Source organism: Salmo salar, chromosome ssa16 (assembly GCF_905237065.1).
Source record: "Salmo salar chromosome ssa16, Ssal_v3.1, whole genome shotgun sequence".
Classification (NCBI taxonomy): Eukaryota; Metazoa; Chordata; class Actinopteri; order Salmoniformes; family Salmonidae; genus Salmo; species Salmo salar.
In genome coordinates this window covers 48434603-48453965 of record NC_059457.1, presented here as the reverse complement: position 1 = coordinate 48453965, position 19363 = coordinate 48434603, and the positions used below count along the sequence as shown (strand labels likewise).

Genomic DNA, 19363 nt, shown 5'->3' with positions numbered 1-19363 from the left:
ATTGTTAGTGGTTCATCATCATTATTAAACAACTCAATGCTTTTTCTGTGCTTTACATGAGTAATGAATGAATTCACCTGTATCCTCTCCACCCTCCTGTGTATGTTTCAGACCACTTCACCCAGGTGCTGCACTGTGAACACGAGTGTGTTAGAGACCTGTCCACCCGGCCCGGTCGTCTGTCTCCCATGGAGAACTACCTGCCTCTACACTACGACTACCTGCAGTTTGCCTACTACCAGCGTGAGTACCATTACCTTACTGCACCTTACTCTGCCTCTACACTACGACTACCTGCAGTTTGCCTACTACCAGCGTGAGTACCATTACCTTAATGCACCATACTGCACCTTACTCTGCCTCTACACTACGACTACCTGCAGTTTACCTACTACCAGCGTGAGTACCATTACCTTACTGCACCATACTGCACCTTACTCTGCCTCTACACTATGACTACCTGCAGTTCACCTACTTCTTGAGTGAGTAACGTTACCTTACTGCACCTTACTGAACCTTACTTCACCTTACTCTGCCTCTACACTACGACTACCTGTAGTTCGCCTGCTACCTGAGTGAGTAACGTTACCTTACTGAACCTTACTCTACCCTACTGAACCTTACTGAACCTTACTCTACCCTACTGCACCTTACTGAACCTTACTCTACCCTACTGCACCTTACTGAACCTTACTCTACCCTACTGAACCTTACTCTACCCTACTGAACCTTACTGAACCTTACTCTACCCTACTGCACCTTACTGAACCTTACTCTACCCTACTGAACCTTACTGAACCTTACTCTACCCTACTGCACCTTACTGAACCTTACTCTATCCTACTGCACCTTACTGAACCTTACTCTACCCTACTGAACCTTACTGAACCTTACTCTATCCTACTGCACCTTACTGAACCTTACTCTACCCTACTGCACCTTACTGAACCTTACTCTACCCTACTGCACCTTACTGAACCTTACTCTAACCTACTGCACCTTACTGAACCTTACTCTAACCTACTGCACCTTACTGAATGTAGCTCTTTCACGACAACAGACACAGGTTGGTTCCTTGAAACGGGCGTTTATTGCATTGCACGTCTTTTTCTCCGATGCATCCACGTCACGCCGTGAGAACTATATGTTTGAATGAACACAGTAACGTTGATAAATTATACAGTACTGAAACAAAGAAATACAAATGGCGCTCGGCGCAACAATACAAATGGCGCTTGGTGCGACAATACAAATGGAACTTGGCGCAACTATAAACAAAGTTCTATAGGTTGAACAAAATACCTCGTTGGCTGCTTGTCCTGAAAAGAGGTTCTTGAATTCTTAAAGTCCCTTGAAAGTCCCTTTACTGTCTTTCTTAGCCTCTGCCATCAACAATTATGACTCAGACTAAGATCTGCTTAAGTTAGATTGCACACAGTCAATTAACAAATTCCGTAGCAGTAACACAACAGAGAACGTTAGTTCCGGGATGGAACATAAAAACACAATCAATGGCCTAACGTTAATTTACCTGTTACATCACATTTAAATTCTTATCTATACATCAATAAATCATTCATTTATTTACTACATCAAATAAACCTTGAATTATGTATTAATCATGCATAGTGAACACAGCATCTATGTAACAACACTTACACTGAACCTTACTCTATCCTACTGCACCTTACTGAACCTTACTCTATCCTACTGCACCTTACTGAACCTTACTCTAACCTACTGCACCTTACTGAACCTTACTCTATCCTACTGCACCTTACTGAACCTTACTCTATCCTACTGCACCTTACTGAACCTTACTCTAACCTACTGCACCTTACTGAACCTTACTCTATCCTACTGCACCTTACTGAACCTTACTCTAACCTACTGCACCTTACTGAACCTTACTCTATCCTACTGCACCTTACTGAACCTTACTCTACCCTACTGCACCTTACTGAACCTTACTCTACCCTACTGCACCTTACTGAACCTTACTCTATCCTACTGCACCTTACTGAACCTTACTCTATCCTACTGCACCTTACTGAACCTTACTCTACCCTACTGCACCTTACTGAACCTTACTCTATCCTACTGCACCTTACTGAACCTTACTCTACCATAGTGCACCTTACTGAACCTTACTCTATCCTACTGCACCTTACTGAACCTTACTCTATCCTACTGCACCTTACTGAACCTTACTCTATCCTACTGCACCTTACTGAACCTTACTCTATCCTACTGCACCTTACTGAACCTTACTCTATCCTACTGCACCTTACTGAACCTTACTCTATCCTACTGCACCTTACTGAACCTTACTCTACCCTACTGCACCTTACTGAATCTTACTCTACCATAGTGCACCTTACTGAATCTTACTCTACCCTACTGAACCTTACTCTACCCTACTGCACCTTACTGAACCTTACTCTACCCTACTGCACCTTACTGAACCTTACTCTACCCTACTGCACCTTACTGAACCTTACTCTACCCTACTGCACCTTACTGACTCTTACTCTACCCTACTGAACCTTACTGAACCTTACTCTACCCTACTGAACCTTACTGAACCTTACTCTACCATAGTGCACCTTACTGAACCTTACTCTACCCTACTGCACCTTACTGAATCTTACTCTACCCTACTGCACCTTACTGAACCTTACTCTATCCTACTGCACCTTACTGAACCTTACTCTACCCTACTGCACCTTACTGACTCTTACTCTGTCCGACTGCACCTCTAAACTATGTCTGTGTCCAAAATGGCTCCCTATTCCCTATATAGTGCACTACTTTTGACCAGAGCCATTTGGACCCTGGTCTAAAGTAGTGCACTATATAGGGAATAGGGGTGGCATTTGGGATATAGGTTATTACGATTACCTGAAGTTCACCTACTACCAGTATTACCTTACTGCACCTTACTTCACCCTGCTTGACCTTGCTTGCAGACAGGGTGTGTTGTTCAGACTACAGGGTGGCCAACCCTCATCCTGGAGGGTTGCTGTGTATACAGACTTTTGTTGATTGACTAACACACCCACACCCATCTTTAATTAGATAAGTATTCATCTGATGACTCACAGAGAGCTGGGAAATGCCCAGTCACAGACATTTGAAGGAGCCCTCAAAGAGAGGAAATCACAAAGAGCTGTGGAGAAGACTAGGAACTGTATTCATAAAGCTTCTCAGAGTTAGAGTGCTGATCTAGGATCAGTTTTACCTTTTAGATTGGATGGACAGCACTCTTAATCTGTGATGTTTTGTGAATACAGGCCTACACAATCAACACCCAACAGACCAGGACCACACCTCAGTAGAGAACCACACACTGTTCCACTCAAACTCATCCAGCAACATGAATCCATTATCTGGTGTCCGTATCTAAAAATGTATGCACACATGACTGTAAGTCTCTCTAGATAAAAACGTCTGCTAAATGGCATATATTATAATAGGCCACCAGCCTTTGTCTTCATCCTAAATGGCACCCTATTCACTGTATAGTGCACTACTTTTGACCAGAGTCCATAGAGAAATAGGGTGCTTAAATAGGGAATAGGGGGCCATTTGGGACGGTCTGTGTAGTCTGGGCTGATTGGGGATCAGACGTTAGAGGGAGAGAGAGACGGGTTGGCAGGACAGCACAGCAGCGGAGAGGAGGGAAAAGACGATGTGGTGAATACTTATGAGCTCATCAGATCATGTCTAATGCCCCTGCACCATATGTCTAATAAACCAAGTGGATCATGGGATTCTAGGAAAAACAAAGTGCTCAATGAATCATTCCCAACAGCGGCACTTACTGTGTCTTCTTCCCTATATAGTGCACTATTCCCTATATAAAGAACAGGGTACCATTTGGGACACATCTGTGTGAATACCGTGTGAAGCTCTGCAAGGCTCTACAGTTGATGTTACTTGGAGACTGTGGGAGATGCTGTTAACATATAATGAGTTATTTATATACAGTTGATGTTACTTGGAGACTGTGGGAGATGCTGTTAACATATAATGAGTTATTTATATACAGTTGATGTTACTTGGAGACTGTGGGAGATGCTGTTAACATATAATGAGTTATTTATATACAGTTGATGTTACTTGGAGACTGTGGGAGATGCTGTTAACATATAAGGAGTTATTTAATAGGATCTCTATGCTGTTGACAGTGAGGAGTGTCAACGCTGAGTCTATAGCAGGCTGGACTTTAGAGGCAAAGGATAGATTTTCAGTCAGGTTTAAATGCAAAGGCCTTGTTACCCTTTGAGATCATATGGGATTTAAGTTTAAAGTATATGTCTAACTTTTAAATGGGGGAGAGAGGTAAAGAGAGACAGATTGATAAAAAAGAGCAAGAAAAACTGTCTTAAATGTTCCAAAATGTTTTTCATTGTCTATTGCAATGTTTCATGTCATGCCAATATACATTTTTAAATTGTTAAAATGGAAATTGAGCGAGAGAGAGAATGTGCAGTCATCCATCAAGTCTCTAATCGCTTGTTAGAAAGACAAGTCTCCTCACTCAGCAGCCTCTCATTGCTCTGCGGGAAGCTGTTTCCTCAATGATCCGTACGGTGACGGTAGTTTTTATGGCCTGAAAGCCCCTCGCTGTTTAAGACCTGTGAACCAGGGGAACCTGAGGAGACATGCTGACCACAGAAACACTCGCTGCCTCTGCCCCTCCAAGAAGTGGTTTCAGAGCCAAGCTGCTTTACAAGCTAGTAAAGCGCACGTGTGTCAGGGTGTATGTGTGTGTGTGTGTGGGGGGGGGTGTACAGTGTGTGTTACTAGCAAGTCACTACTCGCTGTAAGATCTTTAGATACAGCAGATATACTGCACGTCCTCCTCACACCTCGTCAGTCCCACCAGCCATCCTCCCCAGTCCCAGTTCCCTCCTAGCCTGGAGCAGCAGTGTGGGTGTGTGGGAGTGCGTGTCTGTGTTTCCACTATCTCACCCAGCCTCTGACTGCCTGTCACTGTTCTAGAGTCTTGCTCCAGTGTGCTCATGGTTCTGGAATGTTCAGCTGCTAGACTTCCAAAAGCTCCAGACACACATCTCATCCTAGGCCTACGGGGCTTTGTTACATGTGGCTCTGTCTGTGCTGACCTGTATGAGTGGGAAAACTCTCTTCCTCAACAGTGCAGAAAGTGTAAAGTAGCAAAACTATCAATATACATTAGTGCACTCTGTAGGGAACAGGATGCCATTGGGGACGCAGCCTTACAGGGTAGTTCAGGGAGGGAGTCTGAGGTCTGGTGACAGGTCCTCACACCTAATTCTATTGATCATTTTTCTCTCTCTTTGTTCATCTCGCTCTCTTTTTCTCACTCCTTACCCCCTTCTTTCAATTTCAGTATTCGGTTCCATGTTCAATGTTCAGCTTTATTGCCATAGTAGGAACAAGCCAGTGTCGCCAAAGCAACACAACACAGTAATATCTATCTACCTGATAATGTGCACTTCCTCTCACTCTGTCTCTCCAGTCAATTTCAATATTCAATACCGTTTTCAATTCAAACAAGCTTTATCGACACAAGAACCTCACAACGTTGCCAAACAATACAACAGAACAAAACACTACTGTCCATTTCATAATGTCTTTATCTCTCTGTCTCTCCAGTTAACATGGTGGAGGAGGCCTTGGAGTGTGCCCAGTCCTACCTGCTGTTCCACGAGGGGGACGAGTTTATGACAGAAAACGTGGAGTACTATAGAGAGGCTATAGGTCACGACCTCAAACCCCGGGAGGTAAGACCTTAGCTCTGTTCAAAATGGCACCCTATTCCCGATATAGTACACTACTATTAACCTGGACCCATATGGGCTATTCCCTATATAGTGCACTACTATTAACCAGGACCATATGAGCTTTTGTAACTTGCATAATTTGTGTTTACTGGGAATGTAAATGTGGCAGTAATTCAGAGCAGACATTGGGGACAGTATGCATTCTACATGGGACACAGCTGTCTACCTAAGGAACAAGGTTCTATTTAGGACAGTATGCATTCCACATGGGACACAGCTGTCTACCTAAGGAACAAGGTTCTATTTAGGACAGTATGCATTCCACATGGGACACAGCTGTCTACCTAAGGAACAAGGTTCTATTTAGGACAGTATGCATTCCACATGGGACACAGCTGTCTACCTAAGGAACAAGGTTCTATTTAGGACAGTATGCATTCCACATGGGACACAGCTGTCTACCTAAGGAACAAGGTTCTATTTAGGACAGTATGCATTCCACATGGGACACAGCTGTCTACATAGGGAACAAGGTTATATTTAGGACAGTATGCATTCCACATGGGACACAGTGTCACGTTCTTCAAAATGAGCTGACCAAGGTAGCGTAAATGGGGTTCCACATCTATTTAATACAAAGTGAAACTAGAAGCAAAACCACAAAACTTAAAGAACGTGAAGTCGTAGTGCCCAAACACACTAACACAAACAATATCCCACAACCCAGGTGGGAACAATGGGGAACTTAAGTATGATCCCCAATTAGAGACAACGATAATCAGCTGCCTCTAATTGGGAACCATACCAAGCTCACCAACATAGAAATAGGAAAAACTAGAACACCCCCTAGTCACGCCCAGACCTACTACACCATAGAGAACCAAGGGCTCTCTATGGTCAGGGCGTGACAGCACCCCCCCCAAAGGTGCGGACTCTGGCCGCAAAACCTGGAGGCCGTGCCTGGACTGGGCACCGGCGCAAAGGAGGGCTCCGGCCATGGAGCTGGGCTGGACGCCGTGCCTGGACTGGGCCCCGGTGGAGAGGAAGGCTCCAGCCATGGAGCTGGGTTGGTTGCCGTGCCTGGACTGGGCACCGGCGCAGAGGAAGGCTCCTGCCATGGAGTGGGACCGGACACCGTGCCTGGACTGGGCATCGGCGCAGAGGAAGGCTCCGGCCATGGAGTGAGACTGGACGCCTTGCCTGGAAGCTCCTGGCTGTTGACCGTCCCGGGAAGCTCCGGGCCGTTGACCGTCCCTGGAAGCTCCGAACCATCGCCGGAGGTTCCGGGCCGTGGACCGTCGCCGGAGGTTCCGGGCTGTCGCCGGAGGCTCTGGACCGTGAATGCGCACTGGAGGCCTAGTGAGTGGAGCCGGCACCGGTTTGGTGACACGCACTTCAGGGCTAGTGCGGGGAGCAGGCACAGGACGTACCGGACTGGGGAGGCGCACAGGAGGCCAGATGCGTGGAGCCGGCACAGGTTGTACCAGACTGGTAACACGCTCTTCAGGGCCAATGCTGTGCCGAACACACCAAACCAACATCTCTCTCCCTCTCCCAACTTCTCCATTGCCTCCCTGACGGTCTCTGGCTCTTCAGGGCGAGTGCGGGGAACCGGCACAGGACGTACTGGGCTGGGGAGGTGCACTGGTGGCCTGGTGCGTGGAGCCGGCACAGATGGTACCGGGCAGAGAAGGCGCTCTTCAGCGCGCCTCCGCTGCAGCATACTCCTCGCCAAAACCTCTCTCCGGTATCCCTCGTTGAACTCCTCCAGAGATTGCCATTCGGGCTCTGGCACTCCCTGCTGCTCCGCCGACCGCTCTATGTGCCCCCCCCAACACCCAACAAATGGGGTTTCTGTGGCCGCGGTCCCCGGCGTTGTTGCTGTCTCCCTACGCTCCTTGGCGACTCCCGCCAAGGAAGGATCTCGTGTCCTCCCATGATTTCCTCCCAAGTCCAACTCACTTTCTCCTCCACCACACGCTGCTTGGTCCTTTCTTGGTGGGATATTCTGTCACGATCGTGAGGATAGACGGACCAAGGCACAGCGTGAATTGAGTTCCACATCTTTTAAATACAAAGTGAAACTAGAAGCCCAGGTAGGAACAATGGGGAATGAAACTATCCCACAACCCAGGTAGGAACATTGGGGAACTTAAGTATGATCCCCAATTAGAGACAACGATAATCAGCTGCCTCTAATTGGGAACCATACCATGCTCACCAACATAGAAATAGGAAAAACTAGAACACCCCCTAGTCACGCCAGACCTACTACACCATAGAGAACCAAGGGCTCTCTATGGTCAGGGCGTGACAGTACCCCCCCCCCAAAGGTGCGGACTCTGGCCGCAAAACCTGAAACCAAATGGGGAGGGTAGGGGGGGTGACTAGATCCGGCCATGGCGCCGGACTGGGCATCGGCGCAAAGGAGGGCTCCGGCCATGGAGCTGGGCTGGACGCCGTGCCTGGACTGGGCACCGGTGCAAAGGAGGGCTCCGGCCATGGAGCTGGGTTGGAGGCCGTGCCTGGACTGGACACCGGCGCAGTCGTGTGACACACAGCTGTCTACATAGGGAACAAGGTTATATTTAGGACAGTATGCATTCCACATGGGACACAGCTGTCTACATAGGGAACAAGGTTATATTTAGGACAGTATGCATTCCACATGGGACACAGCTGTCTACATAGGGAACAAGGTTATATTTAGGACAGTATGCATTCCACATGGGACACAGCTGTCTACATAGGGAACAAGGTTCTATTTAGGACAGTATGCATTCTACATGGGACACAGCTGTCTACATAGGGAACAAGGTTCTATTTAGGACAGTATGCATTCCACATGGGACACAGCTGTCAACATAGGGAACAAGGTTCCGTTTAGGACAGTAGGCATTCCACATGGGACACAGCTGTCTACTTAGGGAACAAGGTTCTGTTGGGGACAGTATGCATTCTACATGGGACACAGCTGTCTACTTAGGGAACAAGGTTCTATTTAGTACAGTATGCATTCCACATGGGACAATGCGTGCCAGCGGACATTCTGTGCAGCTTATGACTGGTCAGTACTAGTGTGTTTGTATTCCTCAAACCTTCATTCCATATCAATTCAATTTAACGGGCTTTATTGGCATGGAAAACATATCATCGCCAGAGCAAGTGAGGTAGATGATAAACAAAAGTGAAATAAACTTTTTTTTTTTATATAGTAAACATTCACTCACAAGTTCCAAAACTAAAGACATTTCAAATGTAATATTATGTCTATATACAGTGTTGTAACGATGTGCAAATTGTTCAAGTACAAAATGGAAAATAAATAAACAGAAATATGGGTTGTATTTACAATGGTGTTTGTTCTTCACTGGTTGCCCTTTTCTTGTGGCAACAGGTCACACATCTTGCTGCTGTGATGGCACACTGTGATATTTCACCCAATTCTTTGTGGGTCTGTGTAATCTGAGGGAAATATGTGTCTCTAATATGGTCATACATTTGGCAGGAGGTTAGGAAGTGCAGCTCAGTTTCCACCTCATTTTGAAGGCAGTGTGCATTTAGCCTGTCTTCTCCTGAGAGCCATGTCTGCTTACAGAGGCCTTACTCAATAGCAGGCTATGCTGACTGAGTCTGTACATAGTCAAAGCTTTCCTTAAGTTTGGGTCAGTCACAGTGGTCAGGTATTCTGCCACTGCGTACTCTCTGTTTAGAGCCAAATAGCATTCTAGTTTGATCTGTTTTTTTGTTAATTCTTTCCCATGTGTCAAGTAATTATCTTTTTGTTTTCTCATGATTTGGTTGGGTCTAATTGTGGTGCTGTCCTGGGGCTCTGTGGGGTCTGTTTGTGTTTGTGAACAGAGCCCCAGGACCAGCTTGCCTAGGGGACTCTTCTACAGGTTCATTTCTCTGTAGGTGATGGCTTCCTTTTAGGTGGTTGTAGAATTTAACAGCTCTTTTCTGGATTTGATTATTACCGGGTAACGGCCCAATTCTGCTCTGCATGCATTATTTGGTGTTTTATGTTGTACACAGAGGATATTTTTGCAGAATTCTACATGCAGAGTCTCAATTTGGTGTTTGTCCCATTTTGTGAATTCTTGGTTGGTGAGCGGACCCCAGACCTCACAACCATAAAGGGCAATGGGTTCTATAACTCATTCAAGTATTTTTAGCCAGATCCTAATTGGTATGTCAAATTTGATCTTCCGTTTGATGGCATAGAAGGCCCTTCTTGCCTTGTCTCTCAGATCGTTCACAGCTTTGTGGAAGTTACCTGTGGCGCTGATGTTTAGACCAAGGTGTCTAGATGGAATTTGTATTTGTGTTCCCGGCGACTGGACCTTTTTTGGAACACCATTATTTTTGTCTTACTGAGATTTACTGTCAGGGCCCAGGTCTGGCAGAATCTGTAGAAGATATAGGTGCTGCTGTAGGCCCTCCTTGGTTGGTGACAGACGCACCAGATCCTCAGCACACCGTAAACATTTGACTTTTGACAGATTCTAGTAGGATGAGGCCGGGTGCTGCAGACTGTTCCAGTTCTAGCTTCATTTTGTACTCTTTTCTTGCCTTATTATTTTTGACTTACAGAGGGTACTGTATTTTAATTACCTCTGAACAGCGGCAGGCAGCTTCAAAGCCCTCTGCATTTGGTTGGGGTAGCCTGTTTGATTCTCCTGCCATTGTTGGGCTAAAGGGCTTTGACACCTCTCACTTGACACGTCAGTGCTAATTGAAGATGTATCTCTTTGTCCTAGCAAGCTTGGTAGCCTAACTTAGCATTCAGTCCTTATAAAGTAAAATCTATCGTTGTAATATATTTTTCTTCTTGGCTTTTGAAAGTAAAAAAATAGCTTCAGACTAAACATTAGTCACTCAGTTCCAGGTTGGATGGTGTTTTCAGTTTGTTTGCCAGAGCATTTGCTGTATAGCTTGGGCCTTCCAGGAAATTCTATAATTCTGTCCAAAATCAGGTTATAGGTTTGGAGTTTTGATTTGAAGTGAAGGTTATGTTGTGGAGGGTAGCATCCTGTATGTGTCCCTGCCAAAAAATATAAGTTTATCTAACTCTAAATCTATATTTTTTTAAGAACATGCTGAAAAATGCAGGAGCTCATCTGCTCATCTGCTCATGACCTCTCTGTCTCTCTCTGTCCCTCGCTATCTCTCTCTCGCTCTCTCCATCCCTCTCTCATTTCTCTCTCCCCCTTTCTCTCACTCATACTCGTCTCAGTCTCTCCCTCCTTCCCCCCTCTCTGTCTCTCTATGTCTCTCTCTCTCTGACTCTCTCTGTCTCTGTCTCCCTCTCATGTCTCTGTCTCTCTCTCTCTCTCTGTCACTCTCTCTTTCCCGCTTTCATCCTCTCTCTCTCTTCCCCCTTTCTTCCCCCATTCTCCCTCTCTCCCTCTCCTCTCTCTCCCTCTCCCCCTTTCTCCCTCTCGCTCTCTCTTTTTCTCTCTCCTGCTCTCTCCCGCTCTCTCTCCCGCTTTCACTCCCTCTCCTCTCTCTCTCTCCCTCTCCCCCCTTTCTCCCTCTCTTGCTCTCTCTCTCTTTTTCTCTCTCACTCTCTTTTTCTCTCTCACTCTTTTTCTCTCTCCTGCTCTCTCTCTCTCTGTCTCTCTGAGGACTCAGGGACCTCATTTACTTAGTATAGAGCAGTAGAGAGCTGTGGTCTGCCTCCCTGCCAAATAGACCTTTCAGCAACAGGGAGTAGGGGGAAATCATGTCCCAATGCCCACAGAAACTCACTGAAACAATTTAGGAGCTGTATGCATTACAAGTGAAAAGATGATTTTTCTGGCAACCACAAACGCTACTGGCTGCTCGGGTTTCATAACAAAGCGTCACTCCTTTTCGTCTATTGCAGATCTTCGCCCATTCTTTCCCTCATTCTCCCTCTCCTCCTCTCCTCTCCTACTCCCAGCTACTATAATGTAAGTCCAAGACAAGCCTTTTTTATCGGGTCAGGTCCATGCTTAAGAGGCATCAGGCTGCGTTCCTGCCACTCCAGTCACAGCAGTCCTCCTTTAAGGCCCTGCCAGAAAGAACTAGTAAAAAATTAATCTGTCAAATGCTGAGAGGGCAATATAGCACAGCCCATTGGGTCCATCACTGAGGAGAGGATGGTACCCCCCCACTGGGTCAGGCCTGTAGGATGCTTGGCAGCTGAAAAGGAAGTAGGGATGTACGTACGGGGGTATAGTACTACAGATGTGTAGTGGTTAGGGACATGGTCTTCCTAAACGTTATGCTTCAAAGGAGATTCAATAGATAGGTGATGTGCTAAGTCAAAATGGATTTAACCTTGGAGATTAACAGCCCAACACCTGTGTGTCTCCAGAAGGCTGAGTGGTACCTGCGGCGCCATGAGCAGGAGCTGGAGCTACTGATGATTGGCAGTGAGAACATGCACGTGGAGCTGTCAGAGGGGGTGAGTAGTACGATGAGGACCAATGGCAACCTAGTCTCTTATTGGAACTCTTTGGCCTGTCTGTAAAACTTGTGAATGGCTTTCCTGACTAATGAAAGAGCTTGGGCCGTATGAAGCGTCTCATAGTAGGAGCGCTGATTTAGGATCAGTTTTTGCTTTTTATATTACAAAATGAATAAGATAGCATGGATGGAGGAGGACCTGATCCTAGATCAGCACTCCTACTCTGAGACACTTGATTCATAGTGTGTAGCACAGTAACAGGTGCCTGGTAGTTACACCATTACTCCCTCAGCACACAGCACCACCTGGTGGCCATGATGGATAACCGTTGGTGCTGTGTGCTGCATCATTTCCATGTTGTGGACATTTTCTGATCTGTCAATGTTTTCCTTGTAGCATTACTGGACCAGCACAGGAGGCAGAGAGGATTCTAACAGGTGAGCAAGCCCTGAAATATCCCCTTGGAAATGTTCAATAGTTATAATATTTAAAAATAAATTGTATAGCTTACGAAGATATGATGCGTTTTACATAGACCGCTAGTAAAACCAGGCTGTATCACATCAGGCCGTGATTGGGAGTCCCATAGGGTGGCCCAGCGTCGTCCGGGTTTGGCCGGGGGAGGCCGTCATTGTAAATAAGAATTTGTTCTTAACTGACTTGCCTAGTTAAATAAAGGTTAAATAAAGGATCTATCTATCTGAATACTTTAATATGTGGTACTTTGAACTGGAGTACTTTGTCTTGTATAAAATTGCACTGACGTCTACTGCATACTTCCAGTATGGCAGCCTATATGATGTCACTAGTGTCGTAGTTACTCCTTGACGAGAGACAAAGAAAGGTGTATTTCAGCTGTATTGATGGTCTCCGCCTTATTTAAATGAACTTGATGTACTGACCATACTCTGTTCTTCCATTCCCCCTGCAGGATCCCTTCTGGTACTGATGGATGGATGGAGTACGTGCCCATCTCAGAGAAGAAGAACTTCACCCTGGCCCCGCCACAGGAGCTCAGAGAAGGTCCGTCCACATCCTCTGTTCTCTTCACAACTGCTCAAATGTAATGGAATTATTCAATTAGAGTTGACAAAGACATGAGCAAAAAAGGTAATGCCTCAAAATGTTACCATTTGGTAAACTCAGGCCCCCTTTCCTCCTGTTGGTGTAGAGAACAATTAGCAGGTTAAAAGATTATCTCCTGCAACTCTACACATTTTGTCATGGGGTTCAGAGAACATTTAGCCGTTTTAAGCTCATTTTCTCAGTGTATTCATGTGATATTTGAGTGGACTCAAACATTACAACAAAATCTATGGACTTAAAAACCTAGCTAAAAAACTTTGCTGACATGGGCTAGTTGATCTGGACATGTCTGACAAGTTATAAATAGCTCTCTAAGGTATGCAATGACTGACATGACAAGAGGAAAACTGATTATTCACTACCCAGTTTCAAAATGGCAACCTTTGTATTGTACTATTGCAAGAGGAAGTTGAAAGCCGGACTGGGTTCTTTTCTGGGGGGGGGCAACAGTTTGGGAACCACTGCCATTGAGGGGTTAACACGTTTCCTGATCCTCTGTGCTGGTCTGTGTGTGTTCTGTAGGAGGGCCCCTGGTGTATGACAGTGTGCAGCTGATCCAGAACTCACAGGCCCTGAACGGAACTCAGAGGGTTCTCCTGGATGATGTCATGTCTGTGGAGGAGTGCGCCGAGCTCAAAAACCTGGCCCATGTAAGAGAATTGATATTAAACATATATTAACTACAGTCGATTTTATGTATTTTATAATATTTACACTGGGAACAGTATCGACGTATACACTGTGTGTACACGGTGACTGGGTTCATCAGGAAGTGTATAGAGGATGTTGTTCCTACTGTGTCGATTACAACTTATCCAAACCAAAAACAGTTGAATCATGGCAGTATTCACACAAAACTGAAAGCGCGATACACCGCATTTAACCAAAAATCTATTATTGGTCACATACACATGGTTAGCAGATGTTATTTAGAGTGTAGCGAAATGCTTATAGTGTAGCGAAATGCTTAACCACGGCAAGATGACTGGGAATACGTGTACAAACAGACCAGCTATGCCCTCCGTAAGGCAATCAAATAGGCAAAATGACAGTACCGGGACAAAGTGGAGTCGCAATTCAACGGCTTAGACACGAAACACGTGGCAGGGACTCCATACAACTACTGACTATAAGGGGAAAGCCTGCCATATCGCGGACACCATCGCCTCGCTCCCGGACAAGTTGAACACCTTCACTCTCTTCGAGGAAAACAACACAGTGCCGCACGCGAGGACTGTGTGCTCCCGCCGCACGCGAGGACTGTGTGCTCCCGCCGCACGCGAGGACTGTGTGCTCCCGCCGCACGCGAGGACTGTGTGCTCCCGCCGCACGCGAGGACTGTGGGCTCCCGCCGCACGCGAGGACTGTGGGCTCCCGCCGCACGCGAGGACTGTGGGCTCCCGCCGCACGCGAGGACTGTGGGCTCCCGCCGCACGCGAGGACTGTGGGCTCCCGCCGCTCGCGAGGACTGTGGGCTCCCGCCGCTCGCGAGGACTGTGGGCTCCCGCCGCTCGCGAGGACTGTGGGCTCCCGCCGCTCGCGAGGACTGTGGGCTCCCGCCGCTCGCGAGGACTGTGGGCTCCCGCCGCTCGCGAGGACTGTGGGCTCCCGCCGCACGCGAGGACTGTGGGCTCCCGCCGCACGCAAGGACTGTGGGCTCCCGATCTTTGTAGCATGTTAACCCTCGCTAGGCTGCCGGCCCAGACGGCATCCCAAGCCCCGCCCTCAGAGCATGTGCAGACCAGCTGACTGGAGTGTTTACGGACATATTCAATCTCCCTATCTCAGTCTGTGGTCCCCGCTTGCTTCAAGATGTCCACCATTGTTCCTGTAACCAAGAAAGCAAAGGTAACTGAACTAAATGACTATAGCCCCGTAGCACTCACTTCTGTAATCATGAAGTGCTTTGAGAGGCTGGTTAACTTCTTTTGGCTCAAATCCCGTTAACGGGATCGATTTGACAACAGCTAGTGAAATTGCAGAGCGCCAAATTCAAACAACAGAAATCTAAATATTCACTTACCTTTGATGATCTTCATCGGAATGCACTCCCAGGAATCCCAGTTCCACAATAAATGTTAATTTTGTTCGATAAAGCCCATCATTTATGTCCAAATCCCTCCTTTTTGTTCGCGCGTCTAGTTCACTAATCCAAATGCACAAACCGTGGGCACTAAGTCCTGACGAAAACTCAAAAAAATTCAATTACAGTTCGTAGAAACATGTCAAACGATGTATATAATCAATCTTTAGAATGTTTTTATCATAAATCTTCAATAATATTCCAACCGGACAATTCCGTTGTCATTAGAAAGGAAAGGGAACGGAGCTCGCGCTTCACGGCCGCGCGCGATAAACAACTCATAGCTTTCAGCTGAGGCACTTACTGTGACTGGTCTTATTCACTCCCCTTTCACAATAGAAGCCTGAAACAACTTTCTAAAGACTGTTGACATCTAGTGGAAGCCTTGGGAAGTGAACTGACCCCATTTACACTGGATATTGGATACACAATCACTTGAAAAACTACAAACCTCACATTTCCCACTTCCTGGCTGGATTTTTCTCTGGTTTTTGCCTGCCATATGAGTTCTGTTATACTCACAGACATTATTTTAACAGTTTGGAAACTTTAGAGTGTTTTCTATCCAAATCCACGAATGATATGCATATTATTATATGCATATTCTAGCTTCTGGGCCTGAGTAACAGTCAGTTTACTTTGGGCACGCTTTTCATCCGGACGTGAAAATACTGCCCCCTTGCATAACAGGTTAAGGGTCATATCACCTCTACCTTACCTGACACCCTAGACCCACCACAATTTACATACCTCCCCAACAGATCCACGGACGACGCAATCGCCATCGCACTGCACACTGCCCTATCCCACCTGGACAAGAGAAATACCCATGTAAGAATGATGTTCTTTGACTACAGCAACACCATAGTGCCTTCCAAGCTCATCACTAAGCTCAGGGCTTTGGGTCTAACCCCTCCCTGTTCAACTATACTTCCTGACGGGCCGACCCCACGTGGTGAAGGTAGGCAACAACATCTCCACCACACTGATCCTCAAGACAGGGGTTCTACAGGGATGCGTGCTCAGCTCCTCCTGTAATCCCTGTTCACCCACGACTGCGTTTTCACGCACAGATCCAACTCAATCATCAAGTTTGCTGATGAAAACAGTGGTAGGTCTGATTACCAACAACAACGAGACAGCCTCCAGGGAGGAGGAGCGGACTAAAGGAGGAGGTGAGGGCCCTGGTGTAGTGGTGCCAGGAAAATAACCTCAATGTTTAAAAAACAAAGGAGTTGATCGTGGACTACAGGAGGCAGCATAGAGAGCACGCCCCATCCACATCGACGGGGCCACAGTCGAGAGGGTTAAAAGCTTCAAGTTCCTCGGCGTACACATCACTGACGACCTGAAATGGTCCCTTCATAATGACAGCATGGTGGAGAAGGCGCAACAGCGCATCTTCAACCTCAGGAGACTGAAGAAATTTGACTTGGCCCCTATGACCCTCATGAACTTGTTCAGATGCACCATTGAGATCCTTCTGTCGGGTTGTATCACCGCCTGGTACGGCAACTGCACCGCCCGCAACCACAGGGCTACAGTTGGTGGTGTGGTCAGCCCAACGCATCACCGGGGGCACACTCCCTGCCCTCCAGGACATCTACAGCACCCGTTGTCACAGGAAGGCCAAGAAGATCATCAAGCCGGCTTCCGCCCAGTACCCTGTCCTGAACCTTAGTCACTGTTACTAGCCGGCTATCACCCGGTACTCTACCCTGCACCTTAGAGACTGCTGCCCTGTTTACAAAGTCAAGGAACACTGGTCACTTTAATAATGTCTACATACTGTTTTACCCACTTCATACTGTATTCTAGTCAAGGCTCATCCTATATATACACCTTTTCTGTACACATATTGTCCATACTGTCTATACACACCATTCACATACACTACACATACATACACTACACACTATACATACACTACACACTACACAGTTCACATACCTGCTCGTCGAACATCTCATTCCAAAATCATGGGCATTAATATGGAGCTGGTCCACCCTTTGCTGCTATAACAGCGTCCACTCTTCTGGGAAGGCTTTCCACTAGATGTTGGAACATTGCTGCGGGGACTTCAGCCAAGAGCATTAGTGAGGTCGGGCAACTGATGTTGGGCGATTAGGCCTGTCTCCCAGTTGGCGTTCTAATTCATCCCAAAGGTGTTCGATGGGGTTGAGGTCAGGGCTTTCTGTGCAGGCCAGTCAAGTTCTTCCATGCTCGACAAACCATTTCTGTATAGACCTCGCTTTGTGCACGGGGCATTGTCATGCTGAAACAGGAAAGGGCCTTCCCCAAGCTGTTGCCACAAAGTTGGAAGCACAGAATCATCTAAAATGTCATTGTATGCTGTAATGTTAAGATTTCCCTTCACTGGAACTAAGGGTTCTAGCCCGAACAATGAAAAACAACCCTAGACCATTATTCCTCCTCCACCAAACTTAACAGTTGGCACTACGCATTCGGGCAAGTAGCGTTTTCCTGGCATCCGCCAAACCCATATTCGTCCGTCGGACTGCCAGATGGTGAAGCATGATTGATCTCTCCAGAGGATGCGTTTCCACTGCTCCAGATCCAGTGGCAGCGAGCTTTACACCACTCCAGCCGACGCTTGATCTTAGGCTTGTTTGAGACTGCTCGGCCATGGAAACCCATCACATCTCATCAAACTCCTGACTAATGAGGGGGATAAAACATTTTTTGATTAAGGCTGTAACGTAACAAAATGTGGAAAAAGTCAAGGGGTCTGAATTCTTTCCGAAGGCACTGTAGACAGCTTTTGGATTACTGTTACAGTGCTATTTATTTTAATTGGATTTCGTGCCTATATTTCAATATTTCTTTCTTTAAATGTTGTATTATTTGTGTACTTGTTTGATGTTGTATTGCATTGTTAGGAGCTAGTAACATAAGCATGTCGCTGCACCTGCTATAACACCTGCTTAACTGGGTACACCACCGATGCACTTTGATTTGTGTTTTAACATGTTTACATTGTCATTGACACATTATCATTGTTATGAGTGCAGGGGTTTATGCGTCTCTGTGTTTGGTCCACAGACTGTCACTATGGCAGGAGATGGATACAGAGGGAAGATGTCTCCTCACACACCCAACGAGAGGTTTGAGGGAGCCACTGTGCTAAAAGCACTGCAGGTAAGCAAGCGTCTATACAGACACACACATTGCAGGACATAAAAGGAGCCTCTGTTTGAAACCAGATAGTAATGATTACAGTATGAACACTTACTTAACACGTCATTTGTATTGCCCTTTTAATATAATAATCTCTCAGTATCATTCTTTTCTTGAAGTTATCAAAAGTCACTATTTCAGTACTTTAGTAGGCAACGAGAATATTTTCAGGTCCTTATCAGAAGTGAATGTTTATACCATGTTTCTACTGTGGTTCTACCATGTTTCTACTGTGGTTCTACCATGTTTCTACTGTGTTCTACCATGTTTCTACTGTGGTTCTACCATGTTTCTACTGTGGTTCTACCATATTTAACTGTGTTTTACCATGTTTCTACTGTGGTTTACCATGTTTCTACTGTGGTTCTACCATGTTTCTACTGTGGTTCTACCATGTTTCTACTGTGGTTCTACCGTGTTTCTACTGTGGTTCTACCATGTTTCTACTGTGGTTCTACCATGTTTCTACTGTGGTTCTACCATGTTTCTACTGTGGTGCTACCATGTTTTTACTGTGTTCTACCATGTTTCTACTGTGGTGCTACCATGTTTCTACTGTGGTTCTACCATGTTTCTACTGTGGTGCTACCATGTTTTTACTGTGTTCTACCATGTTTTTACAGTGGTTCTACCATGTTTTTACTGTGGTTCTACCATGTTTCTACTGTGGTTCTACCATATTTAACTGTGTTCTACCATGTTTCTACTGTGGTTCTACCATGTTTCTACTGTGGTTCTACCATGTTTATACCATGTTTCTACTGTGTTTTACCATATTTAACTGTGTTT

At 46.2% G+C, this 19363-nt stretch overlaps 1 protein-coding gene and 1 long non-coding RNA gene across 2 annotated transcripts in view; one reads left to right on the top strand and one right to left on the bottom strand.

Annotated features, from left to right (window-relative positions):
- Window positions 1-19363, top strand: part of p3h2 (prolyl 3-hydroxylase 2) — a 174881-nt gene that overhangs the window by 150017 nt on the left and 5501 nt on the right. Inside the window, exons 4-10 of the mRNA XM_014149483.2 lie at window positions 112-243; window positions 5644-5771; window positions 12115-12204; window positions 12604-12644; window positions 13139-13230; window positions 13816-13943; window positions 18440-18535. Of these exons, the coding sequence (XP_014004958.1) occupies window positions 112-243; window positions 5644-5771; window positions 12115-12204; window positions 12604-12644; window positions 13139-13230; window positions 13816-13943; window positions 18440-18535 (707 nt within the window). The remainder of the gene's footprint in view (window positions 1-111; window positions 244-5643; window positions 5772-12114; window positions 12205-12603; window positions 12645-13138; window positions 13231-13815; window positions 13944-18439; window positions 18536-19363) is intronic.
- On the bottom strand, window positions 1076-1649 carry LOC123727847 (uncharacterized). Its single transcript, XR_006759778.1, has 2 exons — window positions 1303-1649; window positions 1076-1140 (listed from the first exon to the last, which is right to left on the bottom strand). It is a non-coding gene; the product is annotated as an uncharacterized lncRNA (long non-coding RNA).